Source organism: Clytia hemisphaerica, unplaced genomic scaffold (assembly GCF_902728285.1).
Source record: "Clytia hemisphaerica strain Z4C2 unplaced genomic scaffold, Clytia hemisphaerica genome assembly, whole genome shotgun sequence".
In the NCBI taxonomy this organism is placed as follows: domain Eukaryota; kingdom Metazoa; phylum Cnidaria; class Hydrozoa; order Leptothecata; family Clytiidae; genus Clytia; species Clytia hemisphaerica.
In genome coordinates, this window is record NW_027104615.1 from 283,858 (window position 1) to 305,342 (window position 21,485).

The window sequence follows — 21,485 nt, forward strand, 5'->3', positions numbered from 1 at the left end:
GTAAGGATTTGGTTTTGGAAATTTTCATCTACAATATACAGTATGTTTTGGTGCTGACGATTCAACCAACTAAGTACACATTCATCAAATTAACTTTACTGTGCCACGTTCATCAAATTCTTTTATAAGAGATAGTTACGAATTCTTAAAGGCGTTCTTTAAAAGGAATATTTGATGACGTCACAAAATAAATCGTTGTGTCTATTCTTACGATAAAGCATTGTCGGAAATTTTTCGACACTGAGTCACTACCATTTCGTTACTAAGGTAAAGTTACTGGATAATATTATGACAGATTGTTGCTAAGGAGATAATTACATCATTTAAACTATGTTCATCAAAAATATACGATCAAAAGATTGACAATTCCCAAGTGTAAAAAGATAATTAAGGGTTAATTAAAAAACTTATGCAAGTTCTAATTGCTCTTTTTGCGACAAATTTTAATGAAAAGTAGAGCTATTTCGAAAAAGCAGCGAAGAGAGCTCTGTGTGGAAATCAGACTCATGTAAGAGTACTTCCAGTAAATTAGAATTAACATCGAAGGGAGGATAAGAAAAGTATGCAGTGTACTGCAAAATATCAAAAAGGTATATTATATTTTTGTCATCCTTTTTTTTTTAAATCCTTTTACTACATTTTTAATTTTCAATTTTAATCCAATAAATTGGACTCACAATTTGTGTTGGTAATAGATTTGATCAAGAAATAGGTAGGTTAATAAAGTGGAATGAATCGAGATACACAATTAGTTTTCGACATTGACATTTTATTCAATGTTGATGATTTTGATCTCAGTTTGGTTAGCTATTTAGATTAGGTTGTGCTAATAAGCACAAAAAGGGAATCGATTTATTTTCCTATGAACTTAATTGCGAAATGGGATAAGAATTTTTTCAAAAACCAAAAATTACAGTTCAAAACAATGTTGAAAGTAGACGCTAAAACAGAGTTTTTATTATTCTTATAAACGCGGTTTCGTAACGGCTAGTTAGTATTTGCATGCCAGAAATAGAATTGGTCACGTGATTAGAGATTCTAAAGCGCTTTAAATGCCGACCAGGTTGTCCCATTGAATGTTTATTTGACAATTTTGTTTAGTCTGTTTCAGTGTTTATATGTTAATGGTTGCCAATAGTAACTAAGAATTAGGGCTTGGGTAATCAGAACAGGGAAGTCTTAATTTTCCATGTTTTGGGAATCAAAAAGGTTTTCAAGAAAGTAATTTAAGGGAAAGATGGCTGAAGAAGAAGTTGCTTACGCTTTTTTTATAAGAACAAACTATATAAGAACATAAGGTTTCGGTAGCCGAAATCTTAGATCAAGTTAAGGATATTTTAAGGCTTTGGGGGCTCAAAACAACTGTTTTCTTAGGAAAATGGACAAACATACTCAAGAAATGCTGAAAATAAGAACTTGTTAAGAACATTTTTAAGCTTGACACCCAAAAAGATAAGAAAATGTGAGACTTTCTCTCCATCTCATGTTGTGCAAAATAAGGGAAGAACTTGCTTCATATATTTTTAGATATTTGGTCCAAAATTTCGATATGAACTGTGTTTTTAATGTGGGAAATGAAATTAAAACCTCTTCAAACCACTGTTGGGAACAGTTTCATAATATTTTTCTTCTTTACGTTTGTTCTTCGCTTTGGAGATTTACTTACTTTTCTATAAGAATAAGAATTTTTCATGTTACGTAAATTATTTCGAAATTTACCTACTACAGTTTTGTCCACTAAAAGCAATTTACTTTAAAAAAGATGAGTTCTTTCATCTTTTTCAATGTGCAATATTTCTTATATCCATAATTCTCTCTCCCATTATTCTTTCACAGAAATAAAATTTTCAAGAATAAAAATAAGGTGTTACAGAAAATATCAAGATTAAAAATATCACAAGAGAAAACCTAGAAAGAAAAATAACGAAAAATTATTAACTTTGATATCCAAATCATAGAAGAGAAAGTAAAAGAAGATTTTAAATGTTTTTGGGGATAATTGAAAAAAACGTGACAGAGTAAACCAACACATCAATCAATCAATATGGATGAGACAAAAAGACTAACAAGTAAGTTTTCTCTCCTTTTGTCTTCCGTGTTCTATCAAATTAATCTAATGTTTGAGCCCTAAAGGTAAAAAATTTGATGGTTGCCCTTTACTCTTTCTAGCCATATCTCGGCTTTCTACTCTCTTCACAAATGCCATTTATTATTCTATTTATCATAAAAGTCCATGAAAATTGCAGCAAAATTCGTGCCCAACAACCTCTTGGTTCTCTTTTTATGATATTTTTTAAATTCATGATATTCATGACGTAATGTGTTATATTGATGAATTACCCATTAGATTTCTTGTATAATGTAAAATTAGTTGCAAACACCCAATCCTTTTTGAGTACTTTCGTATAAAATATTACACTATATGAATATCACGAATAGCGCTCCCAATTTCATTACGTCCATTGGTAAAATAAAAAGTGGGGCAAGTGGTTCTGAAGGATTTTAAATTGAAGTTTACATTCATTTTCAAAATTTTAAATAACTTTAAATTATCTCTAGGTTATTTGTTTATATTCGGAGCACTTTTTGCTCTTGTATTGGCTTCGAATCACAATAAATGGAACGGATGGAATCCGGAACAACATCCGCATGCTTTCGGATACACTGACCAAGATGGAAACTGCCAATGTGGTGGTAGTTCTCGAATGTCTGATATGTCGATGTTTAATTCTATGGAATTCCGCCCACCCCATTCCGCCTCTATGCACCCTAGTGGAAGCCTTTACCAATCAAAGATGGTATCATCATATGGAGAAATGGTGTCTGCCTCTCAAGCTATGCAGCAAATGAATTCTTGTGCTGAGAATGTAAGTTTCACCTCTTTTTATTTCGATAGAAATATTCTTCAATATATATCTGATGATTGTATAGGCGGTACAAAAATTTAAATCGTGTGTCTCCCACCAAACACACGCGGCGCGATCAGAAAAGAAAGATTTTAGATGTTGTTGTGGAGCAAGAAAGCTTTTATTGCTCCACAACAGCCTATCATTTTCGGAAATATCAAAATGGTAGCATAAAGATGCGCAAACTAAAAAGGAAGAAAAACTCTGCTGTATGCTGTATGTAGAAATACCCACCCTGTACCTAAATTCCCCTTCTCATTTTCAGTCCTCATGTGTGATGCAATCAGTAAATGGTAGTGTAAGCCCCAGTGCAAGTGCAAGCAGCATGTCAGCATCAATGTCTGCATCGGCATCAGCAAGTATTTCATCATCAGTTTTGGAACAACAATTCAGTTCAGCTGCAATGTCTTCGTCCTCAGTTGGCAATGTTGCTGCTTCAAGTATGATTGCAAGCAGTAGTGGTAGCATCTCACCATCGGGATCTATGATGGTATCACAAATGATGAACTCCATGAATAATTCTCAATACTGGTCTCAAGTTAAAGAGTCGATGTCTGGCTATATGTCACACAATGCATCTCATGGTATGTCACGCCACATGTCACAACATCCTCACATGTCTTCAATCATGCCCTCAATGCATCATTCAATAATCCATTCAAGTGGCATGCAACACGGACAGCGATGTCTTTGCCCTGAATACCAATCAAGATACCCGGATATGAAATCGTCAAAAATGATGAAGGGAAGCTCGCACATGATCAAACCATCAAAAGCAATGAGTTCTATGATGAAGATGTCTTCAGCAATATTGGATAGACCATTGATGAATTACACTGAACTGAATTCAAAAGAAGGTTTTACTTTGAGAAGATCTGTAGCTATTGCAGGAGTCGTCAAACAATCAGGGGAAATTGAAATGAAGGTTGATAGAAATGCACAATGGCAACAACTTTCTTCTCCTTCAGCATCAGCAGCTATTGTTCTTCCCTCAGCTGGATATCTGAGGTGAGAGATTTTGCTTGAAAACTATTGTTTGCACCACTTTAAAAATCTGCAAAGACATTCCTGTTTTGAAAGTTTATAATTTCTCAGAATAATTAATGAGCCCCCCCCAGCAGGACCCTCAATTCACGCAATCACGCAATTTTTTTTCGAAATTCATGTATTCACGCAAATTTTCCTCGACTTTCACGCAATAATCTGATTTTTTAGAAAATCAGGAAATTTTCGATAAAAATCGGGGAAACATTGGAAAATCGGGAAAACATTGGAAAATCCGGAAAACTACCCATAATTGGTGGAAAGAGGGGAAAATTCACGTATTCACGCACAAAATAGCCCAGATTCACGCATTCACGCAATCAAAAAGTGGATTTTCACGTTCACGCAAGTTTTTTCAATTCACGCATTCACGAATTATTTTTCAAATTTTCACGCATTCACGCAACTGAAAAGGCCCATTCACGCATTCACGCAAACCGCTGGGGGGGGCCATTAATGTCCAATTTAATCCTTAAAAATTCTGAATTCTAGGGCTATAAATGAGTTTTAATTCTGACCTACTTATGAAAGAAATTGTCAAAATTTTGAAGCACCACTTAAATTCAAAAATCTCATTTCTTTTCAGATTTGTGCCATCAAACAAGGAATATTATGGAGTAGCCAAGCTAAGTATTGTTGCTACAAATAAACTGTCTGGAACAGACGATACAACTGGATCTACGCCCAGCTTTGTTTACATTCTGATTGAGCCAGAAGAAGTTAAACCAAGGTTTAATGGAACTGCACCTGCAATTTTCTTCACCATTGACGAGGATAGCCCATGTCAATCTTTCCAGGTGATTAAAATAAATTGTTCTTATTTATATAGGCTTAAGGAGTGTTGTCGAGAACATGATAGAAGCAAGGATTCTTATTGATTGTTCATATAACTGATATTAACTTTGACTGCATTGATCGTTGTATAACACTGAATTCTTACTATTATCAACACGTTTATTGATAGGCAGTTCAAAGTCATCACATCACCAAGGTTTTAATATAATTCAATTTGAAAAAATTTTAACAAAATATTTCAAAATTTATTTTTAGCCTTCCAAGATGAATTCCAGTTATTCTGTAAGTTTTACTGTTTGTTTTAAACTCCCAAAAGAATTTCAATCTTTACATTTTTTGCTAAATTTTTATTAAGTTTATCCTTTTTTGCTACTCCTTTAAAGAAACTATATTTTTTCTTATCTTCGATCACTAACCAAAACACTCTTTCTTTGATTCTTTGATAATATGATTTTTAAAACATGTATTCTAAAAACTTTACAGAGCTTGAAAATGAATACCTTTGACTTTGATGAAAGCAAATTTACATCGTATATGAGTGAAATTGATGCCGACAAGTTTGGCATGTTTAAAAGCAATGTGGAAATGAGAAACAACTATACTCAAGGGGCATGGTTGAGACGTGCAGCATCTGGAAGTGGTACGGTTCTTTTTCAGTTTGTTCTTAAAACTCATTGTTTATGACGCAAATGATGCTACTAAAATTATGACCCTCTTAAACTCTGACAGTGACTTTAAGTTTGTAAAATTGTCAAATATTTATGGATTGTTTTACATAAATTACTTTAAACCATACAATACAATTCCTAAAACTTCTCTTGTAAATAATAAATACGTTTTTGTTTATCATTAATGCTAGTGTTCCTTTCTTCTCGTAAATAATAAATACGTTTTTGTTCGTCATTAGTGCTATTGTTCCTTAATGATATTCTTTTATCCTCTGAGTTGCACATGCAGTAGACTCTTCCCCCATTCGAACCTTTGAATTATGAACAGTCACCTAATACATACAAAATGAGTGTATACATGATAAAAAGACAATAAATATTTCAAACTCTTTATTTCACAGGACGTTGGTTTTATACGACCAATGGTAAAAAGAAGCCATTTGAACAATCGTGGGCAAAAACCAGGAAAGTGGCAGAGATCTCGAACTTTGCATTATGCTTCGTGCCTGCACCTGATGTTTTTGGCTTTGTGGAGCTTCTCATTTCTCCAGCATTTATTGTTGGTAAAGGTAAAGGAAATGATAAAGGACAAGGAAAGGATGGAATCATATATGGTGACCAAGAATATAAACTGGTTATTAAGATCAGAGATATTAATGATCGTCCAATTATCAAGGATCCAAAACTAGATGTCAAAGCATTACCATACAATATGAGTGGATTCTCTAACACTGGATTTCAAGTATCTCAATTATTGGAAAAGAGTAGCCGTGGAAAAAAGAGATCAGTCTTCGCTGATAAGGATGGTGATACACTAGGTATGTAATGATTCATTTTGTTGTACAGTTGACTCTCGCTAATTCGAACTAGAACGGGGAATCTTATTTGTTCGAATTACAGAGAGATTCGAATTATAGAAACTATATTAAGAGGGTTTTTCTTTAAAGGGGACTAAGAATAAATTCGAATTATAAAAAGATTCGAATAATAGAAGTTTGAATAAGCAAAAAATAGACGCTCAAATGTACAGGTTTTGAGTTGCTTCCTATAAAACTAAACTAGAGGTAAATATACAGAAGCAGCCACCGACCTAAAATTTGCAAATATCTGTTCTGATTTGCCAGCTGGAAGGATTTCCACGAAATTAAGAACAGTTCCTCGTTTTCCAGGCGAGAAATTTTTACTTCAGAACAGTTATATTTTTCCAGCTAGGAGGTAAAAAAACTTTCAGAACAGATACGAAATTACCAGGCGATTGATTTTACGCCAGTTAACTGTTCTTATCTACCAGGGCTGACAAAATCTTATAAGAACAGATCGCTAAATTCCAGCTTGACATTGAAGGACTTTTAAGAACAGAAACTTAATTTCCAGCTAACAGTTCGAACAGATCCACAATTTCCAGATGTTTTGTAGAACAGATGGAGAATTTTCAGCTGCCACTCCAGGCAACCACATTCAGGACTTTTTTTAAATTCCCTCAGAACAGATAGGAGATTCTTAGACACGTTATTTATAAATATAAGATATCAGACTATTTTTTCATAAGAACAGATCATATTTTTCCAGCTGGTCCCAATCTTCAGTAGAACAGACCACTTTTTTCCAGCAGACTTTTTTCTTTAGTTCGGTAAGAACAGACCCCCATATCCAGCTGGAACGTGCCTTCAGAACAGATATTTTGAAGTCCTCCTTCGGTGGATGCTTTCGAATATATGTAAAAATAGTCTTCAAAACCTCTGTCTCTATAATAAATACCTATATTTTTGTTTTTTAGGTATTGCTGTTATCTCTGCTAAAAACACTTCATACGGTTCATGGGAATACAAATGTGGTGGAGGATCCTGGACACCAATGGACATCCAATACAATCCACCGTTGAGAAAACTAAATCACACTGTCCTTCTTCTAACACCTACCGACTCGATTCGATTCTTACTTCAAAATGAATCTTCGTTCTGGTCTCAGAGAGAGGCATTTGAGAAAAATATTCAGTTACAAGTGTTGGCTTGGGATCAAACCGATAATCAAACATGTGGTACTTACCTTCATACTGGCTCTGATTGGCCCGCATCTATGAGTATGAAATGGGCAACAGGTACACTTTCATTTTTACAAGTGAGGACAGTGCTAAATTCGAAATTTGCAACTGTATTTTTTTAGTTTAATAAATCAATCCTTCAATGCATCTTCAATAAAAGATTAAATAACAGAAGTTGCTTTTGTTTCATTTTGAAATCTATTTTCTAAACGTTTCGGCCTCAACAGAGTACCATCATCAGTAAAAAAATTTGTTGTAATGTATTAGCTATCTACAAAATGTATTTTTGGTCAAATTATGAACTCCGACAGATCGAACCCGTCTTGTATACCTCAAATAAAAAATACAGGATGGGTCTGTCTTCTCTAATTAATGAAAATATTGGCGAGCACAGGTGAGCAATATATTATTCTTTTTTTTTACCATATTTTAGGTATGCAGTTACGTAAAGGTTGCGATGGTCGACCAGGTTTCGTTTTGAAGATCGACGTTTGTGGAACTTGTGGTGGAGATGGAAAACGTTGCCGAGGGTGTGATGGTGGTGTCAACTCTGGTGCCAAGATCGGTAAGATTGATTTCTTAAGATTTAAGTAATTTAGAGATGTGCTTTGTTTCACTCTCGTAAGACGTCACTGCTATATAGGAATTTTGAACAGCTACCTTCGTTTACGAGATGTGAGTTGATGTAATCCTTTGTGTGTGTTAATGCCTTATGTTTACATCAATTAGTAACTGTTATAAACTTTCCCAAGGTAGTAAGTCGACCAAAAAATCCCTTGATTGTAATCGCTTGAAATGATGCTGACCCATATCTCTTCATAACCCTTAAATCTCTTCCATGGACTTTCTGTTTATGATATTAATCACTGCCCTGACTTCACAAAATTAAATGACTCTCAGACGGCACACAACGTTAAAACAACGTCCATGTGACATTCATAACGTCCAAATAACGTTATTTGAACGTTACAAAAACGTTGTGTGCCATCTGTGCTTTGTTTCTTTTACTTGCAACTTTTTTTTTTGGGTGACCATGTCCTGAATAGCAAGAAACTAATTGGCTACAATCACTTTCTTAGATTCATGTGGTGTATGTTATGGTGGCTCAACAAACAAAACCAAGGATTCACTCAAAGATTGCGGTGGCTCATGTGGGAAATTCACCAGTAATACAACATGTGGAAATTGTATTCGTGTAGGGGATACACGAAATTATACGGATTGCAACGGTGATTGTTTTGGAAGAGCTAAAATCAACAAGTGTGGAATCTGTACGGGTGGAAAGACAGGGCGTGCTAAGAACCATGGTAATGAATTGTTTGCTATTAGGTTCAGTACTTTGTAGGGAACTTATTTTTGGCAAGATATTTTTTGGTAAATTTAAATTCGTCATATTAAACTTTTGTGAAATGTTTTAATATTTAGCCTTTTCTTCACGCCAAAATTTGGATTTTTCGTGCAAGTGCGAGTTATGCCAAAATTTGGAGTTCGAGTTATGGAGTCTCTACTGTAACACATATTTTCAAATAAATTTCTCTTAGGCGAGGATGCTTGTGGCATTTGTGGCGGTGATAATACAACATGTGTCGATTGTGCTGGTACACCTAATGGTAAGAAGAAGATCGATCTGTGTAAACTATGTCTATTACCTGATGACGCAAACTTCAATGCTGGTTGTTCCAAACTTGGTGATATTGTACCGAATGTGTTTTATAAAGATCGATTGGCCAGTGCCAAAGCTACTATCTCCAGATCTGGTCCAATTATATCTGGAAATGCAATCTGTTCGTTCTACCTTGGTGAAGTTTTCTCGGCCACGTGAGTAGATTCAAAATCATATTAGATTTAGAAACATAATGGTTTATTATAGTTTTTTTAATTCGAAGCTATTGCTACATCTATCCCACCTGGCACACAACGTTGTTTTAACGTTTATTTAACGTTCACAACGTACAAATAACGTTAGATAAACGCTGAAACAACTTTGTGTGCCAGCTGGGATTGCCTTTACTTCGAATCCAAATATCTAGAGATCGGATATCGACTATAGATCAAATCAAAGTACATGTTTATTTTCGCAGCTGATTTATGGCTGGTTTGTATTGCTTTGATTATGAGAATATATTGATCTATTTTCTTTTTTAGTCATAATTCAACAAGTCCCATCGCTAAAAGAGAACTCACGTTATCAATTGCATCTACTTTGTCGGGTGGTAATCATAATGTCCGGTGTGATACACCGTAAGTTTCAACTTAATACTAATAGTTTTTTCCTCACACTCCTCCACTGTCAAACCTGGGTTGAAAGCTTCTTTCACTGACGTTACAGTCATCACTCCAGCCAATCTTTTCTATTCGTAAGCCCTTGGCATAGCACATATTTAAACATTGCTTTATGTACAGAGTAATAAAGCCTTAATCCTCCCTTAAAAGGGATTGCTCCTGATTGTTGTATTCGTTGAAAGACTAACCTCTCACCATTTATTTGCACAGTTTTTTTAAACCAAAACAACTTCCAATTCCACTTCCAAGCCACACGTGTATTAATTTGAGAAGTTCTATTATTAATCCTGAATTATCATAAATATTTTACTTGGCTCTGGTTTTCATTGAGCACTCTGCAACGTCAATCACAAACAATACTTTATCATAATTATCAACATAATAGGCGCTCCTCTTTCTATGTGTCATAAAAGAATATCTTTAATTCGTATCTATCTATACTAATATAGAACTGGAGGTGATACGAGGACCAACCTTAACACCACCAATGATTTGATGATCATTGATCCATCAACCATCGCCATCAACAGTGTGTCATCATCCATTATCGATTACGCGGCAACTGAAGAAGTGACAGTCACCGGTACAGGATTTATGGATACTAAACAATTAGCTTGTTTATTTATTCGGGACCAAGGTGGCAAATCTAAAAGAGAAGGTCCAGTGTTGAAAGCAACTTATGTCAGCTCTACTCAAGTGACATGTCAATTGAAACCATTACGTAGATCAGTATCTGGCAAATTAGTTGTCTCATTTGTTGATTCTAAACGTGAAGAATATTTAGATAATAACATCACCTTGCATCGATCAGCTAACTTATCCAGTATTAAGAGTGCAACCTTCTCGACTGATCTTGGTAGTATTTGGATTACATTCCATGGTTTTGTTGGTTTGAAGAACAAAACAGCATCATGTCAAGATATCTTTCCTCAGAATTATACAAGTTTCGGTGCAAAAGCTAGGTGTTTTAGCCGTGGTAAGATTTTGGCCATTCTCTTGATGGGTGATGCTACTATTGGTGTCGGAGCACTACACGTTGATATGACTCAATTCGTTGTTAAACCGGCTGATTATACCGTGTATCCTGAGAGTACTGGCGTCGTTGATGTGGCCCTACCACCTGGCGCAGCTGCGCCGAAGATCAAATTGGTCGCTTCTAGACAATTAGGTATGTGTTCTAACCAGCCAATCCAGAGTTAAGTTATAGGTATGGGATCAAGAAAAGTAAAAACTGAAAGTAAACTAGATATCTCTGCTTATCGAGAGGCCTATCAATCGATGAGTTGAAATAAATTGAATGCACGAAGGGGAGATAAAGTATACATGTGTCCAACTATATTCACTCATACAGGAGATTTAGGTAGCAGAGCAGGTGTATGCATTTTGTCCTTATTGGGAGTCATCAGCACTGCATACCGTATATATTTCAACTTCGCATGGTGTCTTCTAGACGATTTAATTGCAAGAATCTTACCAATACGAGCTATTGATATTTAACTGTCTTTTCACAGGTCGTTGTGACGATATGGTGGTCAAAGCAAAAAAACGCAAAGGCGGTGGTCGCAAACTGACCTACACTTGGTCTGTATCTTGGAGCTCATCCAACACTGCAATTACCACAGCCCAAAACAACAGTTTGACTTCGATAAATCAAGCCCTGTCTGCTTTGCCTGGGGAATCCTCGATAATCAAGGTAATTTATGATAATTTATGACAAATACCTCTTTCTTTTGGTCGATGCATGTGTAGATATACCGGATGTGTAAAAAAACGCCCCTTTTTTACAATCTTTGACGTATTTTTTTTATATAGTTAAGCTGCTTGAATTTTTTTCTGAGTATTGTACATTGTAAATGTAATACTATCATGTCTGTGGACCGATTCTGCCGTTGGTCTAACAGTTCTTCTGAAGACCTCTACAGAATGTGCTGAAAGTATTATTCCCCGTCTATCCGTTTTTTCATATGCAACTCCAATTTTCGGCTCCGAATTGGGACTGCTTAGCATCTTAGCTCATTTGCTGAAAAATTTGTTTTGAGCATCCCTGATATTTTACCATATTTGTACGCTTACTATTGGGTTAAGGGTTATCGTTTGTCATGCTTAGATTATCTAAGAAGCTTTCTACTTTACGAGATAGTGAAAAAGATCACCTAATTTGAGTCCTCGAGCCTTAGCAACCTGGTTGCTTTTAAAAAATGTGTATATATCTATTTTTAACTCTCTTCAACAAAAATCATCTCTTAGAAATTGCTGTCTCTTTCCTTACTGTGCAGGTGACAGCATCAGGCATTGGCAACGACTTGATGAATGTTGATCTTGACGCCACTGTGACCATCAGAAACTTCTTGGGCCTTGAAGGAAATCAAACTATCAAAATTCGAAGAGAAAACAAAGATCTGCCAAAATTAGTATTGAACAGACAATCCGTAGAGATTAGAGCATCACAAAAACTCATATTGAAAGGTAATTTTAATCACAGCATAAACAGCCAAGGAAACAAGAATTTCTGTCTTTTCTTATTTGGATATAAATCATTGCAACGGAATCATATTGAATAGTGCTCGATGATAAACAAACAAGATACCAGAGCCAAGTAAAATTGAAAAGTTTCGTTATGTACTGAATTACTGAAAGAAAACTTTTTAAATTTTTTTTCGGATATATTTAAATCTTTAATTTGCGGGTCACGGAAAACAAAAAAGAAATTTTATCTTCTTGAAAAGAAAGAGAATGCATTGCGCGGGCGAGTCTCGAGTCTAGCTCTTCGGGCTTAGAAGTTTATGGTGTCTGCCTTCTATTGTCATCTACTTCAAAGAGATGAACCCTTTCTGTAGCTATCACTTATTTTTATATACTTCTTTTCACTTTCCAAAATACAGCTAAAGCAAAGCTCCCTGGTTGTGGTGGATCTAACAGTGCTCAAATGGATTTCTTATGGTCTCTAAGCAACGCAGATGGTTCACAGTCTAGTGTAGTTTTAGCTAAATTGGACGGCCCGAGGCTCATCATCCCTGCACAATCACTAGCCGGTGGAAGCAGTTATATAGCACGTGTTGATGTTTCCATGGTTACCGATCCCTCCTTAACAACCTATGATGAAGTTAAAATCACTGTCAAAGAAACCCCTTTGGTTGCGAGAATTTCCGGACGTCAAACTGTTGGCCAAGCAGGTATTTCGATTCAACGTTTTATTGAAATGTTTTTCTGAGAACCTTTATAAAAAGACTTGATACTCTTAGAGAAGATCATTCAAAATATTCGCACTTATTGCCGGGGATAAGAAAGTTGATATAGTTGTAGTAAGTTTGCGACCGCAGCTGGAGGCGACCCGAAGGCTCCTCTTTCGATAGCTATCCACCCGAAAGTAGGGGAGGGCATCACTCTTTATTCATTGATTGCTCCACTTACCCTTGATCTTTATCTTAATTGCTGAGCATCAAGCAGAGATGCATCATGTACCATTTTTGCAAATTTTTGGTATGACCCGGCTGGGGGTTGAACCCACAACCTTGCGCACCGTAGCCGGATGCTCTACCACTGCACTACGGTTGATATAAAATTCTCATAGCCCGTCATCACAGGTTCAGTCTCAGAGAAAACTTAACTCTGACGACAGTAAGTTTTCCGTTCAGGCTGTACGCTTTCAATCAAAGCATGAATTTTAAGCAGGTGTATTTTTTTGAAGAATCGTAAAGTATGTGTAAATAGCATCAACTTTCAAGTATAAGAAATTCTCATTCTTTCTTACAGGAACCATGAAACTTTCAGCTAAAAAATCACGTGACCCCGATGGTGCAAGTTTCGAAACAACTTCTTACAGTTGGCAGATATTGACGAGAGAAGGAGGTGGTGTAGTTTTCAATGGAAGTGCAAAAGTTTTATCATTTGAAGGTAATTTGATCTCACCTTAAATATGGATACCAAAACCATAAATACTTTTAATTGCCTCATTATTGATGATAGACCTTTAAGGAGTAATTTTGTACCTGCATCTAATCAGCCAACCTATCTTGTACACACAACGTCAAAATTACGCCCATAACGTCAGAATTACGCCCATAACGTCAAAATTACGCCCATAATGTCAGAATTACGCCCATAATGTTTAATGAAACGTTGTAGCCTGATTGTGAGCCAGCTGAGAAGATGAAAATAGAGAAAGTATTCGAAGATCTTTGATGGTGTTCATTTCCATACGAGTGTCGCGCTATTGTATACAGTAACTCTAAATTTCATTACATATTATTACTTTTTCCAAATTAAACTTTTAATAATTTCATATTATCAAACAGGACGTGATATTTCATTCGATGTTGAATCAAACTTGGAGCCAGGACAATACAAAGCAACCTTAACTTACCGCGTTGGTAGTTCTCGTAAAGCAGAATCAGATTTCCAATTCACTGTTGATGCTGGTTCACCACCAGAGCTTGAACTAACTCAATTTACTGAGCTTCAAAATCCATCGGAAAGAATGAAAATCTTAGCCAAGACTAAAAGTCAACTTGCTATTACTGCAGAACCTGAATGGGTCGTCTCTAATGGTGTTGAAGGTACACGTAAGGGCGGCAAGAGGCGTAGTTTGTACATAATCGGGGCGGGAACTTTAGACGAGGATACAACTTATGATGTCACAGTTACCGTTAGCAACAGTGGAGCAACATCTGAATCTGTAACCACATTCATAACAAACTCAAGACCAATCGCAGGTACCAAAACAACAACCCATTTTTCCTAGCACCAATCCAGGACAAACATCTTAGAAATATATATTTGGAAAAAAAATCAGAAATTCTTAAGGTGTTCTTAACTTCTCTTAGCCTCGTTCAGCCAAACTTTCATATTTTTCTGAAATTGATATTCAAGACCTAGCCTGAAATGTGGACCACGTGTTGTTACAGTAGATATCTATATTATCGATTAACAGTGATGACCTGGCTAACTATAAGATAAGACACGTGCAAACCCAAGTTCTGAAGCCGGTTCGACGTCATTCTCAACCGAAACAACACTTAAAGTTCAAGAGGGCTGAACAGCACTTTTAAGCTGCTACCCAGTGGAACGTGAATGCCCGAATGGGCGTTGTGAGGGCGCTAGTTGGGTGGTATTGAAGAGAAGCCGAAGACGGCGGGATAGACTGGAAGACACATAAAGTTTGTTGAAATAAAAAATGATTTCACGTTTCTATTTTCTAGGTGCAATTTCAATTGAACCAACCAATGGAACAGAATTTTCCACCAAATTTGCTTTAACTGCATTGGAAACGCATGGTTGGTTCGATCCCGATGGTGATGAGTTGGTGTATGAATGTGGGGTGATTAAGGACGGTGTTGAAATTCCTTTACGTCAATTCCAATCCGATAAATCATTCACTGATATCGTCCTTGAAAAAGGTATCAAACGTTTCAATTTTTTCAACCATAAATTTTAAAGAACTTCTAAGGGCTAATAAGAAAATTCTAAAACACCTGACTTTTTATAATGCTTAGCTTGCATTTTGAGAAATTTCCAGCAGTTCTGAGTTACCTCGATAATTGTTCGAAATTCAATAAGTATCCAAGTTTCTAAAATTTTTTTAAACTTTTGACTTGTTTTAGCAAGATTTTACATGCCAAACTTCGACTCGATTTGATTAAGTTCTGTTCTATATATGATATGAATAATATTATCCAAAATGATCTCCATTATTGAAGAATTCTAAAGAAAGATCAGCGAGAAATCATTCTAAATTCAATAGCATAGACTGAAGTCAAATTTGAAAATTTTTCATGACAGGATCACAAGAAATGTACATCAAAAGTTGTGATTCTTATGACGCATGCGCGACAGAGACGCTGACGTTGACAGTTGACCCTGTGGTTGTGGACGATGCGTTTCGTTCATCTGTTGATAATGAACGAATCAAACTTCGTGATATGAAACTCTTCTCTGAATCATCTGGTAGGTTTTCTTTCTTTTTTTTAGTTGGTTGAGGCTCGTATAAAACGACTGCATGCCACCTTCTGTTCTAAGTTTCTCTAAATCTTTTCCAAAAACTCACTATATCTCTACCAACAGCGTCGGATGATAACTCCCATCCTTGCGTTCTTAAAAGTTTCCATTTAGCTAGGTTTGGTGTATAAGCGGTGTATATAAGAAACAGAAATGTTGCATGAGCTTTTTTAAAAGTTTCTATCTATTTTCATTTCTCTTATCACTAGGTATTGCAAAAACTGGTCTTAAAGTATTGCTCAGTAGCTTAAACAGTCCATCAAGACGTCGAAGGCGTAGAAGTTTGGACAATGGAAACAATGCAGTCGATTGTGCGAACTATGATAGTAACACCATCTCCACACAGACTAGTTCCCTAGAGGATGTGAGTGGAAATTTCTTTCTACCTAAGGGAACTTTTGTCTATACACAGACCCAGTATCTACGGCTAATTTCAAAATTCATCGCCGTAGTACTACAAAGCGATAAACGTGAGATATACTCTGGCACAGAGTAAGAAAACTTCTGCTACTGCTACTGTTGTTTCATCCAATCAAATCTAAAATTGACACAGTCAGAAATAAGATCCTCAGATACACCCGTGTATCACAGACCCGGTGGAAAAATAGGCCAAAAATTTGTCCCCGATGGAAAAAATACCCTAAAATTTCAACCCCACTGGGAAATTGCTCAATGATTTTATCCACATTGGAAACTTAATGGGAAAATTGCACTCCAAAACCTTCCCTACTGGAATTTTTTAGCTGGAAGAAAACAATGGATTTTCTATCCCCATTGGGACTTCGATAGAAATTTTCATCCCCAGTGAGCGAAAAAGCTCCACCGGGGCACTGAGACAGGGGTGTTCAGATTTGAGATGTTTGGTTATTTAGACTTTTTCTCTTAAACTATACTATTTCACCTTTTTCAGCATTTGACCGCTTATGAGACAGGTCAATATAACTTTGAACAAGATCCATCCTCAAGAACATTGTATTTGGATTCACTTGCACAATTTACGACATGTGGTTCCACCATCTTGACTTCAAACAACATCAAAAGGACTTACGACGTATTGGTGGAAATAATTGAACCTTTGATCGCCAGAACTCCCACTCAGGTTGGTCCAACTTTGTTAGCTCATTTTTCTATTCGAGCTAAGTTATTAAAAAAGGACGATGAACCCTGAGATCTACATTCTAAAAACGTTTTTTAAGAATAAAGGAGGCATTTTTATTGTTAAAACATCACTTTTTTCTAATCCAGATTGAAGCGGGTTTGAAATCATTCGACAACATAATCACAACTGGTGGTTACGACTCCAACCAGCAAGCTGCCAAACAATCCTATCTCTCATCTGCAACTCGGCAAACACAGCGTATGTGTCTTAGCAAACTTCCTGGTGAAGATGCAGCGATCGCCAAAACAACTTTAGCCACTTTACAATCAATTCAATTGAGCTTATCAGCTTCGGAAAGTAATTGGACTAAACTTGGCTGTGATGATTGCACCACTAAACCTTCTTATGTGGACTTGAGAGAATTGAAAACACAATTCAGTAATGATTATACGTGTGGTGATGAACAATGTTCTGGTGCTTGTGTTGCTTCATTCCAAGTGAGAAATACATCCTTCCTTACAGCTCATATTCATTTGTTAATTTTCAAAGTCAGTAAGAAATTGACATGAAGTGTTATATTTTAAATTAAGCATAAGATGATTCATTTTCGGTTCAAATTATTCATAGATTCATAGAAAAAGCCTTGTACAGGTTAACAAGAAAAATGTTTCGAGAAATGACTGTCATTTCCCATGTGTTATAATAGATAATAGATATATTTGATAGATAGAGAATGATTCATTTGTGTTCTTTCTGTACAAACAAGCACGTAAGCACGACTTCGATACATCAATATTGATTTTTAGATAGGCATTGAAAAACATTAAGCCTCTGTTTTAATAAGCATTCAATTTTAATGACAGATGTTTTGTCAATTTGTTTAATTTCCACAAAATCATCTGCAAATGTCCATTTTAGAGTTTCATGCATGAATAATACTATAAATCAATTTTGATTTTCAGTCTTACAATCAAATTTCATCCATTCATCTCTTCATTTTAGTATCCAAACGATCTGTATGCATCAAGTTTCAACGATACCATGTTATCTCACGTTTTGGACGTCCAGTTATTTGACTCCAGCACCACCAGCGCTGGCTCGTTAAATGTCACCACTGTCTCTGGTGGAATTGATCTCCATATTCACGTTACCAAGGAAACTAATAATACTTATAAAGTAAGTATCTGATTCCTTTTAACAAAAGTCGAATTTATTTTGTTCATTTTTTATTTGCTGGGTTACTTATTTTCACGATTTTCGTAAATTTGGTTATTTTGACGAAAATATGTTTGCATTTCATGAGGAACATCGAGTGGATGATGCGGACCTACGTAAAAATGAATACAAAATTTTGAGAATGAATCTTGAGAATAAATGACCACACAAAAATTGATCCAATGTCTAACTCACTGTCACGTCGCCTTATTTTGGACTGTAATATGTTTGGTATAGGTTGGGTATCTTATCTGATTACCCTTTTATTAACTAGTGTTTACGCTGGCACAACGATTCCAGCAGTTGGGTTACGGACGGTGTGGAAACACCCTCGGATGCTTCTTTCCAAAAGAACTCTTTACCATACGTCTTATGTCGATTGACCACTATGGCACCTGTTGCTCTATTTGAAGGACCAGAACGTATTGAACCTACAAGCTGTAAGTTATATTTTCTGTGATTTTAATGACTAGAAACGAAAATCATTATTATGGTTAACAACTACAATTATCAACGTCGCAATAAAGACCTCCGTATCTTTGTTATTAACGAGTTTATGTATTTGCACTTTTGAGGACGGTAGAGTGACTAAAGTGATTTGTAAAAATCTACAGTTATGACCCGCAAAATTGAGGACTGTAAAAGTGCTGAGTTACCTTCCTCCTCAGTCATTCGGGATGTAGACAAATTATAACCTTACCGTCTCCGTCGCTGAAAAACACAATACATAAATACAAACGGTACTCCTATAACACATTGTCCTTCATTACTAAGCATCAAAATTTACTTCCTATGATATACAACCAATCTCTTCTTTCAGCAAGCATCAGTACCATGGCTTTCTCCTCCAGTATTTCACCATCAGCAAGCCTCAATAACTCCATGATGTCAACTGCAGTCGTCCCAACACTCTCGCCACAAAACTACCCACGTGCTGTACAATTTTCGTTCCCATTCTCCAACTGTACTGATCAAGCTGTCAAAACAAGCAAAAGCTCAATTCAGCAACAAATTGCTGACAAACTGAACATCAGCAAAAATACAATGACCAATTTTACAGTGTCATGCGGTAGTATCGTGATCTACTACATTCAAACACACGACAGCAGTATAACCGCCCAGCAAGCAGTCACCCTCCTGCAAAACGCCATCACTCAAAATAACCTTAATATCACTGTAGCTGGACAAGTCTTATCTGTTAACCAATCTTCATTGATGGTAACAATCCAAACGCCCAATTATGCTATTACAACAACCGCCCCGCCCACGGAAGATACAGATGAACTCAGTGGTGGAGCAATAGCTGGTATTGTTATTGGAGTTTTGATATTCATCATCATTGTAGCCGTTGTGGTTTATTTCATGTGTTGTAAGAAAAACACCAGGAAAGATAATCAGATTGAACCCAATGAAAATGACGTCGAATTAAGAGGTAAGCAATTACGTTTTGTTTACTAAACAAAGATTTCTGAGGAGGTTCAAGAAGTCACCATGTTATTCGATAAAAGTGAGAATAGAAAAATCACCACAAATGACAGTTTCATAGAAAATGTCTCTTTACCTATTGGGTTTGCATATTTCATCGTATTTGAGTCTTCTGGCATCAAGAGTATTAAGTTTAGCAACGTTAAGTTGATGGCTGGTAGAAACTGTACCCTTCTTGATAGATTGAAGAACTGTATGCTGCCGTTAAACTATAATAATCTATAACGCATAATTTTGCTCCAATGACAAATCTATAATTTCTTTATTTTTTTGTTTTCTCAGGAAAATCGAATCGCGCTTATCAAGGATCGCCGTAAAGATCACTATAGCAAATAGATGTCTTAATGTTATTATAACAAGAGTGAATAAAAAAACATAAAGCCCATGCTTCTATGTTGACGTAGAAGCTATGGATGTTATATATTGCGGACCAGATATGTATATTTTGCAGACCAGATAGACAAGGGAAAGTTTTTGCACCAAACTTGTTGACGATGGAGGTTATTAGACTTCTGAAGAGTGAAAACACAAATCCCAGCGAACACGCAACTTTTATCTAACGTCTGCCTAACGTGAAATGAATGTTTAAAAAACGTTGTTTGCATTCTGAGAATGAAATGATTGCACGGGAGAAAAATATTTGGAGCCCACTCACAGGGCTGATGGACTTTTTTAACTGATCAAAAAAATGATGAACATTTTTTTAAATATTTATTTATATATAAGTGCCTTGTCACCAAAGTGCGTGTTGGTAGTATGTAATCGAAGTGAAAAAATCTTAAGAGGTCTTTTTCGATGACTGAAATTGAATTATAAAAATTGTACCTCATGTCCTTACCGAGGCACACGACATCAAAAAAAGGTTTTTTTAGTATATTTTGGGTAAATTTTTGCCTATGAAGTTTGTTTAACTGCATGTATTATAGTAATTTGTTGATGATACTAAAAATCTACTTTGTAAATAGTCTTAACGTAAAAAATAATTACTAATAAAATCTTTTGTCTGATGCTTAAAGATCTTCTCTTATTTTATTTTGGGTTCTTCCATTTACACTGATTTTAAGTGCTTTAAAAGCTATGAAATTCATGGAGTGGGCTATACAGGGTGATTTTTCAAAAAACATCAAACTAAATTTTTTTGAGGGCTAAGTTATAAGTGTAGACAGGATCAAATAGAATTTTTGAACAAAAATGAAGAAAAAAAATGTGGGAAGCCTTTTTCTAGACTAAGATTTGTGCCCTCAAATCAATCTTTTTCCATCTACCCAACTACCCAAATTATGTTGGAAATGAGACACACAGTGATTGAATTCCGCTCAAATTTGGCACATTCACTTCTCAGGGACAGAAATAAAGTATATCAAAACATTTATTCGAGAAATATAATTTTGGACATTTTGGGGGTAGCCCGAAGGCTTTACGCAGGTAAAAAAGAGGAAGGGTTGACTATAAAGGCGAGAAAACATTCTTTCCTGCTTAAATTTGGCACATTACCTCTTCAGGTGAAGATTTGTCAGTGTAAATTGTGAAATCTTAAAAAATTTAATTTTTCCTACCTAGAGGGAGTGACTTCTTGTCCTAAATATATGAAAACTTGAAAACCTTTTATTTCTATGATCTTGAACAATAGAAAATTTATCAAAATTTATGTTTGTGAATTGTAAGCACTTCTTTTATATCTGAAATAATGTAAATTCTCGTAGAACTGCCGACAATTTGCTTTATGTGATAAAAACACTTCCTTAATTTAGCACTACCTCAGTGAAGTTGAGAAGATATAAAAAGGGATCTGAAAGCGGAAAATTGAAACTTTTACATGAATTTCGACTCTGAAAGGCTTCAAAACTGTTCTTGGATCAAGAATACCAATTTCTAGAGGGAATTTCAATTGAATTACACGATTTATGAATGCGCCCTAGCCCGTCTATATTTCCCCTTTTTTTACGGACATGGAA

General features: G+C 35.7%; 2 protein-coding genes across 3 annotated transcripts in view; one reads left to right on the top strand and one right to left on the bottom strand.

The window, feature by feature from the left end:
• LOC136824638 (sperm flagellar protein 2-like) overlaps nucleotides 1–21,485 on the bottom strand; it is a 258,048-nt gene that overhangs the window by 156,405 nt on the left and 80,158 nt on the right. The window lies entirely within an intron of this gene.
• LOC136824605 (uncharacterized) lies at nucleotides 466–20,279 on the top strand. Of its 2 annotated transcripts, none has more exons than XM_067080593.1 (27): nucleotides 466–590; nucleotides 2,560–2,867; nucleotides 3,172–3,914; nucleotides 4,537–4,747; nucleotides 5,001–5,027; nucleotides 5,229–5,385; nucleotides 5,815–6,231; nucleotides 7,191–7,511; nucleotides 7,888–8,019; nucleotides 8,534–8,761; nucleotides 8,996–9,272; nucleotides 9,600–9,695; nucleotides 10,187–10,905; nucleotides 11,249–11,430; nucleotides 12,014–12,203; nucleotides 12,620–12,910; nucleotides 13,491–13,631; nucleotides 14,033–14,449; nucleotides 14,936–15,133; nucleotides 15,516–15,680; nucleotides 15,941–16,095; nucleotides 16,642–16,830; nucleotides 16,977–17,327; nucleotides 17,833–18,006; nucleotides 18,320–18,485; nucleotides 18,866–19,477; nucleotides 19,813–20,279. In XM_067080593.1, exons 1-27 carry the CDS (start codon nucleotides 563–565, stop codon nucleotides 19,845–19,847), a joined length of 6,930 nt encoding a protein of 2,309 aa, XP_066936694.1. In that variant the 5' UTR covers nucleotides 466–562; the 3' UTR covers nucleotides 19,848–20,279. The 2 variants fall into 2 exon arrangements, with proteins under 2 accessions (XP_066936694.1, XP_066936695.1); XM_067080594.1 differs by lacking the exon at nucleotides 466–590 and adding an exon at nucleotides 1,838–2,069.

Excerpts from the sequence above, each read along its gene's own strand:
- LOC136824605 (XM_067080593.1), top strand. The coding sequence starts at position 563 with ATGCAGTGTACTGCAAAATATCAAAAAG. Across the intron at positions 11,431-12,013 it reads GGGAATCCTCGATAATCAAG|GTGACAGCATCAGGCATTGG; the intron begins GTAATTTATGAT and ends CTTACTGTGCAG. Across the intron at positions 17,328-17,832 it reads CTTGTGTTGCTTCATTCCAA|TATCCAAACGATCTGTATGC; the intron begins GTGAGAAATACA and ends TCTTCATTTTAG.